This window comes from Cebus imitator, unplaced genomic scaffold (genome assembly GCF_001604975.1).
Source record: "Cebus imitator isolate Cc_AM_T3 unplaced genomic scaffold, Cebus_imitator-1.0 Scaffold148, whole genome shotgun sequence".
NCBI classification, from domain to species: domain Eukaryota; kingdom Metazoa; phylum Chordata; class Mammalia; order Primates; family Cebidae; genus Cebus; species Cebus imitator.
In genome coordinates, this window is record NW_016107463.1 from 2689184 (window position 1) to 2707823 (window position 18640).

At 35.4% G+C, this 18640-nt stretch overlaps 1 protein-coding gene across 13 annotated transcripts in view; it reads left to right on the plus strand.

The window, feature by feature from the left end:
- Positions 1 to 18640, plus strand: part of LOC108314151 (muscular LMNA interacting protein) — a 269710-nt gene that overhangs the window by 105711 nt on the left and 145359 nt on the right. For 8 of the 13 annotated variants that reach the window (XM_017542898.2, XM_017542908.2, XM_037743614.1 and 5 more), the window contains 2 exons: positions 14889 to 15044; positions 17933 to 18325. In XM_017542898.2, coding sequence (XP_017398387.1) covers positions 14889 to 15044; positions 17933 to 18325 — 549 coding nt within the window. Of the gene's footprint in view, positions 1 to 6564; positions 6806 to 14888; positions 15045 to 17932; positions 18326 to 18640 lie in introns of those variants that run through there. The other 5 variants (XM_017542897.2, XM_017542901.2, XM_017542906.2 and 2 more) reach the window with 4 other exon arrangements.

Here is an 18640-nt window from a genome sequence, read left to right on the forward strand (position 1 = left end):
TTTTTTCTTTTCTTTTTTTTAAATTTTATTCAAATGAGAAGAGCTCCTGAAGAGGACTGACAACTGAGTAGTTACAGCACTCCCTGCAGCTGGAGAATAAGTCCTTCTGCCTTAAGGGGATATGAATGGTTCTTTAGAGCATCCACTCAGGAGGCAAAGTGGAAGCAGAAAGACCAGTTAGGCAAAGTGGAAGCAGAAAGACAAGTTAGGAGGCAATGATTCAGAAAGAAGACGGCAGGTTCCGCTACTGGGATGTTAGAAGTGGAAGTAGTGAGATATATTCATTTTCTGGATTTATTCTGAAGGGACAGTCAACAGCATTTACTAATACATTGATGAGGGATTCTGAAAAACCAAAAAGAATAATATGAACTCATGATTTGTAGCCTAAGCAACTAGAAATAGGTAGAAAATACCTGAAGAAGTGAGGAAAATTTTGGGAGGTGGGGAACAACTTCAAAAGAAATGCAATTAATTCAGATTCAGATGCACTGATGTTCAGATATCTATGAGGTGTTCCAATAATGATGTTAATTGTGTGAGTGAAGTCATCCAGAGAAGCCATCCAGGCTGGAGAAATACATTGGAACTCATTGGCTTATAAATATTCTTTACAGCTAAATAACTGGATGTGATCACCAAGGAGTAACTCCTGGGCTACGTCAAAGCTTAGGGATCAGAAGGCACAAAGCAGACAGAGGGGTGTCCAGGGGATAGGAGGAGGACTGAAAGGAAATGGAGTGTCTGAAACCAAGCTAAGAAAGTAATTCAACAAAGAGAGGGTGAACCAAATACACTTATTCCTAATGGATAAATGTTTCCTATTGTTGTCTCTGTTCCTCTTTCTGAATATCTTGTTAGGTCAAACAGTACTTTGAAGCTTTTGGTTTACTTTAATTGAGGACTACTAATATCTTTTTAAACTAGAAAGATATACCCCAAGGAGAAGAGTAAGCCGTATAACTATATAATTATAGCAGTATATTCCGTATAATTTATAGCATTATAATACTGTAAGCAGTAATAACAGAAGTAGAAACAATCCCTGTGTCCAATACAGATGAGGCCAAATTTAGACTATAATGGAATTTCACATACCGTTGATGAGATGTCAGGATTCACTTTAAGTATTGTACACTCAATTCTGAGTCTGTGAATTGGGTTTGTCCTGATTAGGATCTCTGGAATCATCCATTACCTGAGAGACAAAGATCCAAATGACTAATGGTTTCCATCTTTAGAGGAAAAATGCACCAAGGGCTGAGCAGAAGTGTCCTAGTGTTTGCCAGAAACAGGATGTAGAGGTGCAGAAGCTAAAAGTGAAATCCCCCCCCCCAAACAACCTGATATCCATTGCCCATGCAGCCTGTGTTTTGTACATGACTTGTTACCCTTCTCTGACTTCATTCACTGCTCCTGTCACTAGTGAAGGCTTCTCCTTAATGACACTATAAGCCATGCTGGGAACAGGTTCCAAGCGTTTATCATTTTATGTCTTCAGAGCTTAGAATCGTGACTGGCACTCAATAGATGTTTATTAAGATAAATAAATGGGCTTCTAGTACCTTCTGTTATCAAGCTGAAGGCATAAAAACAGACAAATGGATGCCTGAATAGCCTTGGCAGCTGGATCTGTTTAATCACTTACATGTTTCTTGGCAAACTTTCACGGACTAATTTATTATTTTCTCAAATTTGTTTCCCATGTCAGGAAAAGAGATTATTTGTTCTGTATTACTTATTTTAAAAACAATGTTTTAAGAGTCTTTCAGCTGAAAGGTATTGCCGTTAATATCTGTTTATGAATAATGGTGAAGAATGCTTGCTTCGGCCATCGATAATGCCAGATTTTAAAGAGAATTTTGGATTGTTTTCATCTGTTGCAAACTTTGACAAACTATTTTTTTCTGAAAAAAAAAAAAAAATTCAGCAGAGCAGTTTGTGTTCTTTAGTGGGAGAGAGATCATTAAAAGTTTGTGTTTACAAAATACTTAAGGGTCTTGGGCAGACCATGGATGATTCTTTTTGTCAATGGAAAAGTGGTTGCAATTAGAGGATAGACTCTTTTCTGCTCTTCATCCAGGTAATTCATATGCTCTTTTGTCATTCAAGACTAGTGCCTGTTTTTTGACCAGGTGCCATCACTTTCTATTTAAATACAGAATGGTTTCTATAGAAATTATCCAAAATATATGTGCTCTTTGAGGCTATATGTAGCTACTATCCAGATGGCTGAAGCATACTGTTATAATGCATGACCATTTATGTGTTTTTAAGTAAAAATTATGACTTCTATTATTATAAGAAATAGTCTATAACAACAATTATTAATCAAACAAAAGAAAGAAAATGGTTAGGGGAAAGTCACCAATAAGACACAGAGCAAAATGTCAAAATGTCAAAATAATGAATTGATTTAATTGGTTCTCATGTTGCAAAATGATTCAAGAAAGCATTTGAGCAGGAAGAGTAGGGGCTAAAGTATTTTTCTCTTCTAAATTTGATTATGCCAACTTAATTAAATAATATTGCTTTATGTTTGGGGGAGGGAATGAGAAAAAGAAAGGATCAGAGGGGAAAGTACAGAATGAGATGTAGGAGAAGAGTTTCATAGCAGTTTGAATTCACTTGAAATAAACTGATTGACCACTGACAAAAATCTGGACTGTCACTTCTTCTAGAACTTTGAGATAAGAGTGGTTTCTTAAGATTTATTTAAGATTTATATATAAATCAAAACATCAAAGGGTAGTATCAATACATACATATATATTTTATACATATATATTCCTATATATACATATATGTTAATATTTCCATTTCTGTTCTTCAGTGAATAAAGCTAAAACATCTTAATTCAAGATCTTTGATTACCGAGATTTAACTTACTTTATTTTTGTCTTACTTGCCTTTATTCTCATTTATGTTATTTATCAAACTGGAAAACAACAATACCAACAGGAGTAACATGTATTAAGAATCTCCCTGGCACAGAGCTAAGAATCTGTGGAATTCTTACACACTGAATTTAATTTTAATCCTCACAAGAAGGCTATTAAATGAGAGCTAGTCTCACCCGCATTTCACAGGTGAGAGGACTGAGTCTGTAAGAAGTTTAGTAACTTGTCTGAGGGCCCACAGCTAGTGATGGTCTGACTCCAGGGTCCTATGCTTTATGACTTATTTCCCTTGCTGTTTTAATAGGTGTCTTCAATCCAGCCTTCTCCCTCTGCTTGAAATAAGTGATATTCCATTTAACCTTCCTATCTCCTTCTCCCCGTCTTTCTAAGTGCAGCCCACATGCCACCACCTTGAACTACTGCACTCCAGGTGGCTGTAACACCACCCTCTGAAATTCCCTGTCTTTGCTACTCAAAGTGTAACACACTAGCAGCGGATCTGGGGTGGGGCTCCCAGGACATCTCCTGGGAACTCCTTGGAAATGCAGAAGCTGAGGCCACACCTCAGATCTCCACACTTAGAAAGTGCATTTTAACAAGATCCCCAGGGGAGTCATGTGTGCAGTAGTTTAAGAAGAACCACAGTATGGGACTTTTTCTTTATATGTGTGTGTGTGTATAGAGATATATGTAGAGATATATGTATAGATATATGTATAGATATATATATATCTCTATACACACACACATATATACACACACATATACACACACACGTATGTATACACACACACATATATATATGTATATTACTGCACTTTAGGTTCTGGGGTACATGTGCAGAACTTGCAGGATTGTTGCATAGGTACATACATGGCAATGTGGTTTGCTGCCTCCATCTCCCTGTCACCTATATCTGGCATTTCTCCCCATATTATTCCTCCCAACCTCCCTACCCCTCACTGTCCCTACCCTAGTCCTCCCCAACAGACCCCAGTGTGTGATACTCCCCTCCCTGTGTCCATGTGTTCTCATTGTTCAACACCCGCCTGTGAGTGAAAACATGCAGTATTTGATTTTCTCTTCTTGTGTCAGTTTGCTGAATAATGATGGTTTCCAGATTGATCCATGTCCCTACAAAGGACACGAACTCATCATTTTTTATGGCTGCATAGTATTCCATGGTGTATATGTGCCACATTTTCCTTGTCCAGTCTATCATCGATGGGCATTTGGGTTGGTTCCAGGTCTTTGCTATTGTAAACAGTGTCGCAATGAACATATATGTGCATGTGTCTTTATAACAGAACGATTTATAATCCTTTGGATATATATACCCAGTAATGGGATTGCTGGGTCAAATGGAATTTCTATTTCTAGATCCTTGAGGAATGGCCACACTGTCTTCCACAATGGTTGAACTAATTTACACTCTCTCCAATAGTGTAAAAGTGTCCCTATTTCTCCATATCCTCTCCAGTATCTGTTGTCTCCAGGTTTTTTAATGATCGCCATTCTAACTGTCATGAGATGGTATCTTAATGTGGTTTTGATTTGCATTTCTCTAATGACCAGTGATTAACGTATTTTTTCATATGTTTGCTGGCCTCATATATGTCTTCTTTTGAAAAGTGTCTGTTCATTTCCTTCACCCACTTTTGAATGGGTTTGTTTTTTTCTTGTAAAACTGTTTTAGTTCTTTGTAGATTCTGGATATTAGCCCTTTGTTGGATGGGTAGATTGCAAAATTTTTTTCCCATTCTGTTGGTTGCTGGTTTACTCTAATGATTATTTATTTTGCTGTGCAGAAGCTCTGGAGTTTAATTAGACCCCATTTGTCTATTTTGGCTTTTGTTGCCAATGCTTTTGGTGTTTTAGTCATGAAGTCCTTGCCTACACCTATGTCCTGAATGGTTTTGCCTAGGTTTTCTTCTAGGGTTTTTATGGTGTTAGGTCTTATGTTTAAGTCTTTAATCCACCTGGAGTGAATTTTAGTGTAAGGTGTCAGGAAGGGGTCCAGTTTCTGCTTTCTGGACGTGGCTAGCCAGTTATCCCAACACCATTTATTAAACAGGGAATCCTTTCCCCATTACTTGTTTTTGTCAGGTTTGTCAAAGATCAGATGGTTGTAGATGTGTGGCTTTGCCTCCAAGGACTCTGTTCTGTTTCATTTGTCTATATCTCTGTTTTGATAACAGTACCATGCTGTTCTGATTACTGTAGCCTTTTAGTATAGTTTGAAGTCAGGTAGTGTGATCCTCCATCTTTGTTCTTTTTGCTTAGGATTGTCTTGGCTACTCAGGCTCTCTTTTGGGTCCATATGAAGTTTAAGGTAGTTTTTTCCAGTTCTTTGAAGAGGGTGATAGGTAGTTTGACAGGGATAGCATTGAATCTATAAATTGCTTTGGGCAGTATGGCCATTTTCACGATATTGATTCTTCCTAACCATGAGCATGGAATGTTTTTCCATCTGTTTGTGTCCTCTCTTATTTCCTAGAGCAGTGGTTTGTAGTTCTCCTTGAAGAAGTCCTTTACATCCTTTGTTAGTTTTATTCCTAGGTATTTTATTCTCTTTGTAGCAATTGTGAATGGCAGTTAGTTCTTGATTTGACTTTCTTTAAGGGGACTTTTTCTTTTTTCACTTTGTATCTCTGTCATTTGTATACTTGTTTTATATTCTCAAAATATAAGCTTTTTGAGGGCAGGAGGGGATTGTATTCTCTTTTGAGTATCCATAAATATGTGTAAAAATAGAAGAAGGCACATAGCTTTTTTTCATAATGTGCACTTATATTCAGAAATTTAAACCATATTCTAGGTCAAAGTGTGCTATGTTGTTTAGAATAGTTTCTCCCACTGTGCTAATAGAATCACTTATAGAAATTATTTTACTCATTATTTCCATAATCTCAGGCTTTTGATAACATTGAAAATGTGAAGAGGTATAGTCTAGGTTTTTAAAATAATAATTCCTTCCCATAGCCTTGGTCTATAACTGGTTCTTTAGATACAACATCTTTCACTGCCAAAGCACAAATGTAGATATTACAGATTTGGAGAAAAATCAATACTTAGAAAATAGAAATACTGAAAGCTGAAGACTCTAATCAATTCACATATGAAGTTTTAAGGTTTGTCTGCAGTCAGGATTCTTACTGTCTTCCAGGAACCTTGGAATGAAATTTTGTTTTTACAAGGATTTGATTCCAAGATTTATTTTAGAGATAATTTTGCTAATAGCATAACCTCAGTCACTACAGATGCTCCTGTATTGTTGCTTACGATTTATATACTAAGGATTAAGTTAACTGAAATTTTGATATAGCTGTGTGTTTTCTAGTTCTTTATTTGGACACAGTGTTTGCATGTATTTATACCTCTAAATGTTCTCTTTGTGTGTGACCAACTGATTATTGAGATTGGCAGATGCTAAGGGCCTTCAATCAGCTTCTTATTGCTGTACAATCTGGCTTTTCTCTTCCTTTCACAGAATATATAATTAGAATACATGCATGAAAAGAAAAGAAGGCAAACACATATCATTGGTTCTTTAAAAAAAAAACAAAAACAAAAACTTCTACTTATTCTATTTCAGCAGTTAGTATGACCTCTCATGAAGTTCCAAATCTAAAATTGTCAAAACAGAAACTACTCTTCGGAGTTGACACAATTCCTCGATTCAGGAATGATTCTGCTTTACCTCTTTTTAGAATTTCTTCTTTCTGCGTGAGTGTGTGTGTGTTGTTTTAGTATGAGGCTCCCTTCCCACCTCAGTCATTGGTTTGCTCGCTCCCTTATGTGATGAATCAATGCTTTCAGAACAGGGGCTTCTGAGTGACTGCGGGAACAATTACTTCCAAATGAACTCGTGCATCTTATCAGGGAGCATTCAGACCACACCCCAGGTAAAAGGAAAGCCTTTGCTTAATGCTTTCAGTAACTTTTAAAAGCAGTGTATGGTGGTGGTGGTGTTTGCTGCAAGGATGTGAGGGAGAGCTACCCGCTGTAGATAAATTTGTCTGTATATTGAAATGAAATGCTATCTTCACTTAGAGAAAAGGCAAGCTGATAAAGACAGAACTGCTCATTGGGCAAAGAAAATGCTCAGGATTGCCCTTGGCACAGTGATAATACTAAGGTACCCTGTAATGCCTTAGCAGAAGGCTAGAGGCCATCTGTGAGTGTGGGTGTCAACATCTGAAGGAAGAGAACTTTCAGAGAGATATAAAAAAGGAAGGCATTAGAGCCCATAACTGAGCAAAGGAGCTGTTAACCTGCATGGCATGGGAGAAAACAATTTCTCAAATTATTAGGCTATCCAGTGAGAAGGTGATGGTCTTAGAGATTTTGAGCATTTCAAAGCATATTTAGAAAAAGATTTTAATCCTTTTATCTCATATTTCTGTGATTAAGACAGTTTTCCAAGGATAGAAACTGAAATATTTAAATAACATTGACAACTGAAAGTGTTAATTGTCAATTAACAAGTGCAATGCTGTTAACATGCATCTGTTGCTGCTTTGTGGAAAATGATTTTTCATCACCATAGCAATTCATTCTCAGGCTACATTGGAACTTAGCCACAGTATGCTGTAAACAGCAAATTTTTTTTGTTCCGTCCTATACCAGGGATTAAATAGTCTCCTGGCTAACATTTGGCTCTTTATCTGAATGTTACATTGCATAGTTAGTATAATTTCAAATTCTTTTCCAACTGAAATTCTTTGCAAATGAGTATTAGATCCCTGGTAAGTTAAGGGTCCTAAGTAAACGTGGTGAAAAGAGCTAATATTGTACTGATAGCTCAAAAGAGGATACCAAATGATTGCCCTTTTTGTGATTATTCTTCTGAAGATATGTATGTGGATAGGAATTTATCTCTGATCTCGTTATTCTCCAACAGTAAACCAGAAAGATGAATAAGTCTTTAGTCTTCTTAGATTTCTTGTTTCTGTGTTTTCTGGAATAATATCACATATTGGTTAAACTGAAATTAAAAAAAATTGTTTTCCTACACTGGTGAAGAAATTTTATGTAGGATATGTATGTTTCTTTAGGAAAATATAACAATAAATTAGAAAGAGATAGATTTTATCCTTTTCAGTTGCGATTATTGTCAGTGTGTGGTTATGTTTAGAAGTTTTTTGGACAGCACTGTTGTAAAAGCATACCTTAGTCATTGAAGCATCAGTTTGCATTAATACTTCATTTCCACTTTATTCACTGAAAGTTATAGCTGTCAACTTTTAAAAAGTCCATAGTTTGTGATACACCAGTTGCAGAGCTGTATTTGTATCTTAGATACTTAAGTAGCATTTAATTATACAAATTGTGCAAGGTGTTTGAAGAAGTAAATTTTCATCATTGTATATGGCTTAGAACATAAAGCTACTTAGTCTTATAATGGTTATATGTATTTTGTAACCATGGGGTGCTTATAATGAAGGCTTTCATACGTCATTATTTAAATTTTATTTGGATGGAACCTAAGATAGAACTATAGTCATGACATAAGAAGATAAGTGTGGACCTGGTTGCAGGACCTGTGGACAAAGTCATGATTTCACCTTTTTACTCCTAAATAATTATCTTTATTTCCTACTCAAATGAAATTATAGAATGGATTATTTGAACTTCCTCAGTAATTTCCTTGCCAAAACCACTCTCTTTTCTATCATGATATTGATGAGATTATTCATGTGATGAAACTGCCCTAGAAGACAATACATCTAGAAAGTCTGCTGTATTATATATTGCTGATCAGACGAGCAGGCCCCTCAAATCTCACAAGGGATCTAATGTTCCTTCCTACAAAATAAAGCAGCGATTTATTACTTCCTGATGGTAAGCTGCCACCCAGGAATTTTGACACAACTACAACGAGGAAATAATGACACACATCTTTAAAGGCGAAAAGAATATTGAAAAGTAAAACTTTTTAAAACTGGCTTAGGAGGGTTTATCTGCACATTGTTTCCATAAGGTATGTTTTATTTACCAGGAAATTGTACCCTCTAAGTAGTCCAGAGTTAGTTCGTTAGGCCCTTCTATCATTTGGATGAAATCTTCTGCAAGGATATCCAAATTTATTTGTTCGAGTTGCCCAAAGAATATCTCTAATTTTAAAAAGAAGAAAATCTCTAATAGCCTAGCCTCCCATATAGTCTGTTCCAAGGATGCCTTAACCCCAGCTTCACGTTTATTAAAGATTGTGCCACCAGCTATCAGCCTCTCTTTCCAGCTCAGTCTTGCCATTGCCTCGTGTGGCTCTCCTTTTCACAGAGTTGACCCTGTCAGCATTCTTGTCTCACATTTCCTTGATCCTCACAAGTTCAGTAGCCTTCCTTTCATCTACTCAGACTTAATGCCCAAGCCTGGAATTTAGAATCATCTAGAATAACTGTACTTCTAATAATTAAATTAGTAAACTCTCATATCATATTATGACCCCATCCATTCTCTCCAACAGTCATCATTGTATCAACTCTGTTTCCTGAGCTACGGAGACCTCTAGTTCCTTCAGTTTGAGGGTTCTTCTTCCTTATCTATACAAACCAAACTCCATGGTCAGTCGTTTGCTCTACCCTCACCAGTACCCTTAATTTCCTTATACTCACCACATCCTGCCAAAACCAGCTCCAAACGTAAACTAGTAATGCTATAACGTACTTCCTCTGTTCCCATAATGGGCAGTTCAGCATTCCTTGAGAGACTATCAAATAGCCAAGCAAATTGCCTCACTGTTCCTGGATTTATATTTGGACTGGGCCCTCAGTATGGACTGTTAATAATTTTGTTTCTGGGTCAGCTCTCTTTCCCACTACTGTCAGTGATGTTTCAGCCTTTTAAAATCTTCCTTAAAACTCCCAGACCACCTTGGCTAGTTCTTCCTCAGCTGGTGGATCACTCAGTGTTAGAGTCTGTGGGGTTCAGCCTTAAGCCTCTTATTTTTCTATTTCTGTTGACACATTTATTCATCTCTTCTAGTATCCTAGTTTTAAATACTGTCTATGGGTTAACAAGTCTAGCAATTTTATCCCCAGTACAGAATTTCCTCAGAACTTAACTCACATACTCACATTTCCACTTGGATGTATATTGGCATACAAAATTTGATCTTTATTTTTAAATCAGCTTCAACTATTGTCTTCTCCATTTCAGTGAATAATGTGTCGTTTCTTGTGATTATTCACTTCAAAAATCTTCTACCCATCTTGACTTTTGTTTATCTCTTATATTCCACCTCCAATTTTTCAATAAATTCTATGCTTTTTCTTTAAGATGTAGCCAGAATCTTAATACTTCTTACCACTGTCACTGTGGCAACCTGAATTCAACTCACCAGTTTATCTCTTATGGGTTATTGCAATAGACTTATAGCAAGTCTTCATAGCACTTATGGAAATAGTACTACATATTTTGTTTATTTATTTGTCTACTGTCTGTCTGTTTCCCTTTGTGAGAATGTAAACTCCATGAGGGTAGGGATTTTTGTTATGGCAGCAACCCCTGGAATAGTGCCTAGCATTTAGTAGGCATTTAATAAGCCTCATTGAATAAGTGAAAGAAAGTAGAAGGCAAAGTGTTAAAGTGAGGGTTGGTTTTACTAGGAGCATAGTAGTAGGACTGAAGGCCATAAAAAAGAACAGAGATACAGATGAGTGAATAAATGTGGTGTTGGGGTTGGTTTTTGGAAAGATAAATTTCACATATCTTTAGCTAGACAAATAAATAGAATCAGAGAATAAAGGGGAGACATTATAATTTATACAAACAAAATACAAAGGATCATAAATGGCTATTATAAATAATAACATACCACCAAACTAGAGAAGCTGCCAGAAATGGATAAACTCTTGGACACATACAACCTCCCAAGAATGAAATATGAAATAGAAAATCTGAACAGAATGATCATGAGTAAGGAAGTTGAATCAGCAATAAAATATCTCTCATCTAAGAAAGGCTCAGGACCTGATGGCTTCACTGCTGAATCCTACCAAACGTTTAAAGAAGAACTAAGACCAATTCTCCCCTAACTGTTCCAAGAATATTAAAGAGGAGGGAATACTTCCAACCTCATTCTATGAGCCTAGCATTACCCTGATACCAAAACCAGACAAGAACACAACAAGAAAAGAAAACTACAGGTCAATATCCCTGATGAACATATATGCAAAAAATTTCAACAAACTACTAGTAAACTGAACTTGAGCAAATTAAAAGTATTATTTACCAAGATCAGGTGGGGCTTATCCTAGGAATACAAGGATGGTTCAACAAAATATACAAATCCATAAATTTGATAAATCACATTTACCGAATTAAAAACATAAAATGCACGATCATTTTAATAGATGCAGAAAAAAAATATTTGACAAAAATTAACATTCTTTCATGATAAAAACTTTCAATGAATTAAGTATAAACAGAATATACTTCAACATCATAAAGGCCCTATATGACAAATCCATAGCTAACATATTGAATGGGGAAAAGCTGAAAGCTTTTACTATAAGATTTGGAAAAGGCAGGGATGCCCACTCTCACTATTTCTATGCTGCATAGGACTGGAAGTCCTAGCCAGAGCAATTAGGCAAAAGAAAGAAATAAAAGGCATCCAGTATGGGAAAGAAAGCCGTTAAATTGACCCTGTTTGCAGGTGACAGGATCTTATATATAAAAAATTTCAGATTCTATCCAAAACTGTTAGCTCTTAATAAGTGAATTCAGTAAAGTTTCAGGATAACAAATTAACATGCAAAAATCAGGAGTGTATCTAGCAGTATCAATCTGAAAAAGAAATGAAGAAAGCAATCCCATTTATAATAGCTACAAAAAAAAAATAAAATAATGAGCAAGAAATTTAACCAAGGAGGTTAAAGATCTCTGTACTGAAAACTATAAATCACTGATGAAAGAAATTGAGAAAGACACAAATAAATGGAAAGATATACTGTGTTCATGAATTGGAGAATAAATGTTGTTCAAATGTTTCTAACACCCAAAGTGTTCTACAGATTCAATGCAACTCCTATCAAAATACCAATGATATTCTTCACAGAATTAAAACATCATAAAATTCTTATGGAACTACATAAGGCCCTAAATAACCAAAGCAATCTGAACAGAAAGAACAAAGCTGGAGGCATCACACTCCCTGAATTCACAGTATGCTACTGCAAAGCTATAGTAACCAAAAACCAACACATGGACCAATGGGACAGAGCTGAAAGTCCAGGAATAAATCCACACACTTACAGCCAACTGATGTTTGATATAGGTGCCAAAAATACACAATGGGGAAAAGTCAGTCTCTTCAATAAGGCATATTGGGCAACGGATATCCACATGCAGAAGAATGAAACTAGACTTCTGTCTTTCGTCACATACAAAACTTAACATGGATTAAAGACTTAAGTGTAAGACTAGAAACTTATGAAACTACTAGAAGAAAATATAGTGGAGAAGTTCTATGACATTGGTCTGTGCAATGATTTTTTGGATATGACTTGAAAAATATAGGCAACAAAGCAAAATATACAAATAGGATTTTAGCAAACTAAAAAGCTTCTGCACAGCAAGGGACACAATCAATAGAGTGAGGAGACAACCTACAGAATGGGAGAAAATATTTGTAAATGATACATCTGATAAAGGGTTAGTAACTAAAAAAATATAAAAAAACTCTCAAACAACTCAATAGCAAGAAAACAACCCAATTAAAAAAAGGAGAAAACACGTGAATAGATATCTCTCAAAAGAAGACATATAAGTGGCCAACAGGTATATGGCCAATAGGTATGAATGAAAATGATGCGCATAATGAAAAAGACGCTCATTGTTACTAATCATCAGAGAAATGCAAATCAAAATGATGAGATACTACCTCCCTCCATAAAATGACTATTATCAGAAAAACAAAGCATAAGTGTTGCTGAGGATGTAGAGAAAAGAGAACACTTATACACAGTTGGTGAAAATGTCATTTGGCACATTCATTACGGAAATGGTATGAGGGTTCCTCAAAATATTAAAAATACAACTACCATATGATCCAGCAATCCCATTACTGGGTATATATTCAAAGGGAATAAAATAAGTATGTGGAAGAGATATCTACACTTTTATGTTATTACAGCAGTATCCACAGTAGCTAAGATATGGAATTTACCTAGGTTTCTATCAATGGATGAATGGATAGAGAAAATATAGTACATATACCCAATGGAATACTATTCAGCTATTAAAAGAATGAAATTCTGTCATTTGCAACACACAGATGAACATGGTGGATATTATGTTAAGCAGTATAAGCCAGTAGTAGAAAGACAAATACTGCATGATCTCACTCTTATGTGGAATCTAAAAAAGTTGATCTAATAGAAGTAAAGAGTAAAATAGTGGTTACCAGAGGCTGTGGTTGGTAGGAGGGAGGGGGCTTGAGAAGATGTTGGTCAAAGGATATATAATTACAGTTAGATAGAAGAAATGAGTTCACAAGATCTGTTGTTCAGCATAGTGACTGTAGTTATTGACAATTATTAGAAAAATGCAAATATAATGTCGTGTTCTCAACACAAAAATGATACTTATGTGAGGATCTGTATTTATTAACTAGATTTAACTATTTCAAAAGTATATATGTTTCAAGAAATCATGTACATGATAAATATATACAGTTTTATCTACAAAAAAAAAGTGGTTCTTATCACCTTCCCACTCTTTCTATTTCTACCACTTTACCACGTCTGTGAGCTCTTCTACATCTTAGTCCTTTTTTTCCAGTCTCAAAGGAGACCATATTTGTCTTCTTGCTGCTTTAACTTATTTCACCTGCTTCCTTCTGGGGCTTGCTTCCCTTTCCTCCTCTTCCCTCACCCATCCCCCAGTCTATAGATATGCTCAAGTTCATTATAAGACAAATAAAGGTACCCTGTTGACTCTAATTCCCTCTCTAATTACTCTCAACCTCTCTTTTTACTTCTCATCCAAACTTCTTAAAAGAGAAATCTACAGTATCATCTTTTCTTCTCCCTTCTCATTTAGTCCCCAACTTATGCTTTTGGCTTTTTATTCTTGTGTCTAGGCTTGTGACTTTTAAAACCAGATTTTATCTATCTACAATTCTAATATGACCATGTAATGTTTCCATCAACAATGTCAACAGAACAAAGTCCAAGATTAATACACTCTCCCCTTCTGCTGCTTTCCATGCTTCCACTCATCTCCTTTTCTCAGCTTTGGATCTCTGTATCATCCTCTTCACCTTGACTTAACTTTCAGGTGCTGCCTATTATGAAGCTTCCTGGGTTGGGTAGGCATCCTTCATCACTGTTCCCTTAGTAGTCTGTTAATATCTTTTTTCTTCTTGTGAGTAGTCTACTGACTGTTTCCTGTTCACCACTGTTTTCCTACCTCCTGAGTGCCTGTCACACAGCAAATACTTCATACAATTATTTTTGAATAAGTTGAGAATAAATGAAGGAGAAGGCATATCCATTAGAGTAGCATTGGTATTCTGATACTTTAAATTTGTATTTTGGCATTCTTGCTAATGATAAATGTGGAAATTTTCTTGCATGCTTATTGATCATGAGTCAATAAATTAAACCTGCAAACCCAAGGTTAAATGGATGAAAGGCAGTTTTGAAACAGACCAGATGATGAGTTCGTGATGACCTCACTGAGATAGAGATGCTCTGTGAGATTCCAGCTGATCAGCTTGCCAACCCGCTGTTTTATGCCATCCCCTCCAACAGGATCTTCCCGGGGTTGTATTATTTTCTCTGGTAAAGGGTTTCATAAAAAATATTCTGATATATTATGACTATTTTTATAGGTGTTTACTTTGGCAGCCATATACATGATCACAGGACACTGGGTAGTTTATCAAAATAAATGAAATAAATATCATGTTATATTGAGAATAAAGTCAAGATAAACCTTTGACAAGGCTGAAAGTCTAATTAACTGCGTGTCTCATAGGTCTCTGCTGGTGGTTCTGAAGCCAAACCTCTGATCTTCACATTTGTCCCCACTGTCAGAAGACTACCAACCCATACTCAGTTGGCTGATACCTCTAAATTCCTTGTTAAAATCCCAGAAGAACCAAGTGATAAGAGTCCAGAAACTGTAAATAGGGTAGGATTATTTTTATTCTTTTTTTATTTCAAACAATTATATTAGATTTTTGATAATGATGACTTGGAAATTTGTATATATTTCCTGTGCTTAAGTTCCTGTGACTCTACGTTTGACTAAACATATAATAATGCAACAGAAGCATAAATGTTATCAAATCATATGTTCTCTCTAATGCACTATCTTCAATTTTTTTCAGTTTTACATCCTATTGTTTGCTATTCACATGACAAATTCTGCCTCCTGGCATGTTTCTTCAAATGTTTCTTAAGAAAATAGTTACAAAATTTAAAAATGTTTTAATTTATGTCAAAATAGAACACGAAACAGTGAGATGTTATTATTTTCACATAATGAATTAGTAACATTAAACAATGTAATACCCAATGCTGGGACAGTTGTGGAAATATTGGCATGCTTATACTTTGCTGCTGGTTTTGTAAATTCATACAACTTTGGTGGAAATTCCTTATCTACAGTTATAAAACTGTTAATAACCTGTCAATAATCTAACTCTTCAAAATATATCACAAGGAAATAGTACAAAAGAAGAAAAATTATATAGGAAAATAATTATGGGGGTAAAAGAACCTAATATCTAACAATCAGAAAAATTAAGAAGATAATAGTACATCACTTTGGCAAAGTTATACGTATGGTAATTAGGTAATTCCATGGAAGAATGTTAACCTTATAATATTAGGTGATGTAATATTGTGTTCATGTCCTCATCATCCCTATCTAAAATAAGACCAAGATTAGAAGTGAAATTAAACAAATTTTTTTTTTTTTTTTTTTTTTTTTTGAGACGGAGTTTCGCTCTTGTTACCCAGGCTGGAGTGCAATGGCGCGATCTCGGCTCACTGCAACCTCCGCCTCCTGGGTTCAGGCAATTCTCCTGCCTCAGCCTCCTGAGTAGCTGGGATTACAGGCACGCACCACCATGCCCAGCTAATTTTTTGTAGCTTTAGTAGAGACGGGGTTTCACCATGTTGACCAGGATGGTCTTGATCTCTTGACCTTGTGATCCACCCACCTCGGCCTCCCAAAGTGCTGGGATTACAGGCTTGAGCCACCGCGCCCGGCCTAAACAAATTTTTAAAACTTGAAAATAACTTATGTTAGAATAATAAAATTTTGAGTAAAAATATTTTCCTCTTTAAAATGTGTTTTAATATTGCTTAATTCTAAATAAAATGAGATTGGGGCAACTTTATGTTGTTCTTGACACAATTAGAAAAGGGATAAAATAATCAGATTTACCTTGTCTGTAAGAAAAAATCTTATCTAGAAAGTAGTAATATTTCCATGCTTCTGGAGTTTTTAATGCCGCTATTTTCTTTCAAAGACTAATGGGGCCAAATTGTTTCAAAGACATTCTGAATACTATATATGGCACTTCTAGATAGTTTCTCTCCTACAGCACTCATTTACATAATATTCATGAGATCCTTTGTAATTAGGCCCTATGAGTGGTGTGAGATTGTAGCTACATAAACCAATCTTGGTTGCAAACCTCCAGAGCTTTCTAAGATGATAATATTCATCTGTTCATTGCAATGATATATATACAACCACATCTTAAAAAGATTAAAGATTTTTCACCCTATCTTTTAATTAGTCCAACATTAAAATAATGTAATTATTTTAAGTAGCAACAGTTTATTGAACATATGTTATTCTCTTGGTGATTGGATTCCAAGTGAATAAAGACAATTCATATGGCTCGCTTGTTATCAGGAAGGCAAGCAATTAAAAAAAAAGAAAAGTGTGTAATAAAATTCCTTAGAGTCATAAATACTATGAAAAAAACATGTCAGATTAGATAGAGAAAGATGGGCAGAGAAATTTTAATCAGAGGCAATTTGTGTTTTACCCTGACTATATCATCGTTATCTGCTGAATAATATGGGATAGGTGTATAAAATCAATCTTTTAGTTATATTTAATTAGTGATTTGACTTCTGTTTTCATACATACAACACATGCACACTTAGGACACATTAAATTGACAGCCAGATTTGAAATTGTTAACTTATTTTTATTTACTGGTTTAACTTTCTATTTTGAGATCATTTTAGCCTTACAGAAAAGCTGCATAGGAAAGAATAATAGTAACCATAGTGTAGTTATAAAAATAAGATAATTGACATTAGGCTGTTTAAACACAATTTTATTATACATGGCTGTCATAATTTTAGAAAAAAAAGTTCGGTAGCTTGATAAAGCTATCTTGATCCTGGTCTTGAAAACATATGTATTCATAGAAAATTGGATGGGAAAAGACTGAGTATTACAAATCCAAAATAAGACAGTGAAAAATGCTTTGTACTAAAAATATCTATGTCTTCTTTTTGCTGTTCTATTTATGAGTTCTTCCTAATTAACTTAGATTATTTTGTCTGACTATGCATTTTGTTCCAATTTTATTTTTCCTTTCAGACTTTTAGAGAGATTTTGTATTATTTTAGAATCTTTCAATGGGGATTTCCTTCCTCCCTTAGCTTTGAAATGATATGCAGGTTGCTTCACCATTAACTAAAACCTTAGCTAGTCCCCATTTGTTTCACAAATGTCTTCATGAAAAACAATTGCTCTCTCCCTGTCTCTCCTTAAAATATCATGTCATGACTTACTTTAAAACAGTTAGGTTTGCTTGTTGATGTTGATTATTATTCCAAAGTTGTTTGGGCTTAGACCAGGACAAACAGGTGGGCTAGTGGGCTAGCAAAAATAAACCATTAACTTCAACTCTATCTCTCTCTTATGTCAATCTAATTTAATATATTTTTAAAAATATAAGGAGGTTAAGCTTTTCAGTGTACATGCCAAGAAGAAGCATTTATTAAACTAATGTCAATGCTTTTATCTCTCCACATCTATTACAGTCTAAATCCAATGACTACTTGACCTTGAATGCTGAGAGCCAGCAAGAGAGAGACCAAGGGACATTGACTTGTCCTTCAGAGGTCAGTGGAAGGATTTTACAAGAAAGGGAATTTGAAGCAAACAAACTTCAAGGAATGCAGCAAAGTGACCTCTTCAAAGCTGAGTATGTCCTTATTGTGGACTCTGAAGGGGAAGATGAGGCTACAAGCAGGAAAGTTGAACAAGGGCCCCCAGGGAGGATTGGCACGACAGCTGTCCGGCCCAAGTCTCTAGCAATCTCTTCCAGTCTGGTCTCTGATGTAGTGCGTCCCAAAACACAGGGGACTGATCTCAAGGCCTCATCACATACTGAAATGCTTCATGGGATGGCCCCTCAGCAAAAGCATGGGCAGGTAGGTTTTGTCTTCTTGCTGTCCGTAAGAAAAAAAAGTGTTTATGCACCCTTTGTCTTGGGCTGTCTGCAAAGACCTTCCTGTTTAAGGCAGGCAAAACTTTCAAAGAAAAATATATTTAAAAAGCCATAATCTCAGGATAATAAATCATCATAGTGTAAACAGATAATAAATCTATAAAATAAAAAGCATTAAGCAATTATGCTGTGAATTGGCTGAAAAGAAAATGTAAAACATTTAGTTGGAGTAAATTTGGGAGAATACTACCCCTTTCTTTTAAATAATTCTTGAATAAGATTGATATTAGGAGTTTCT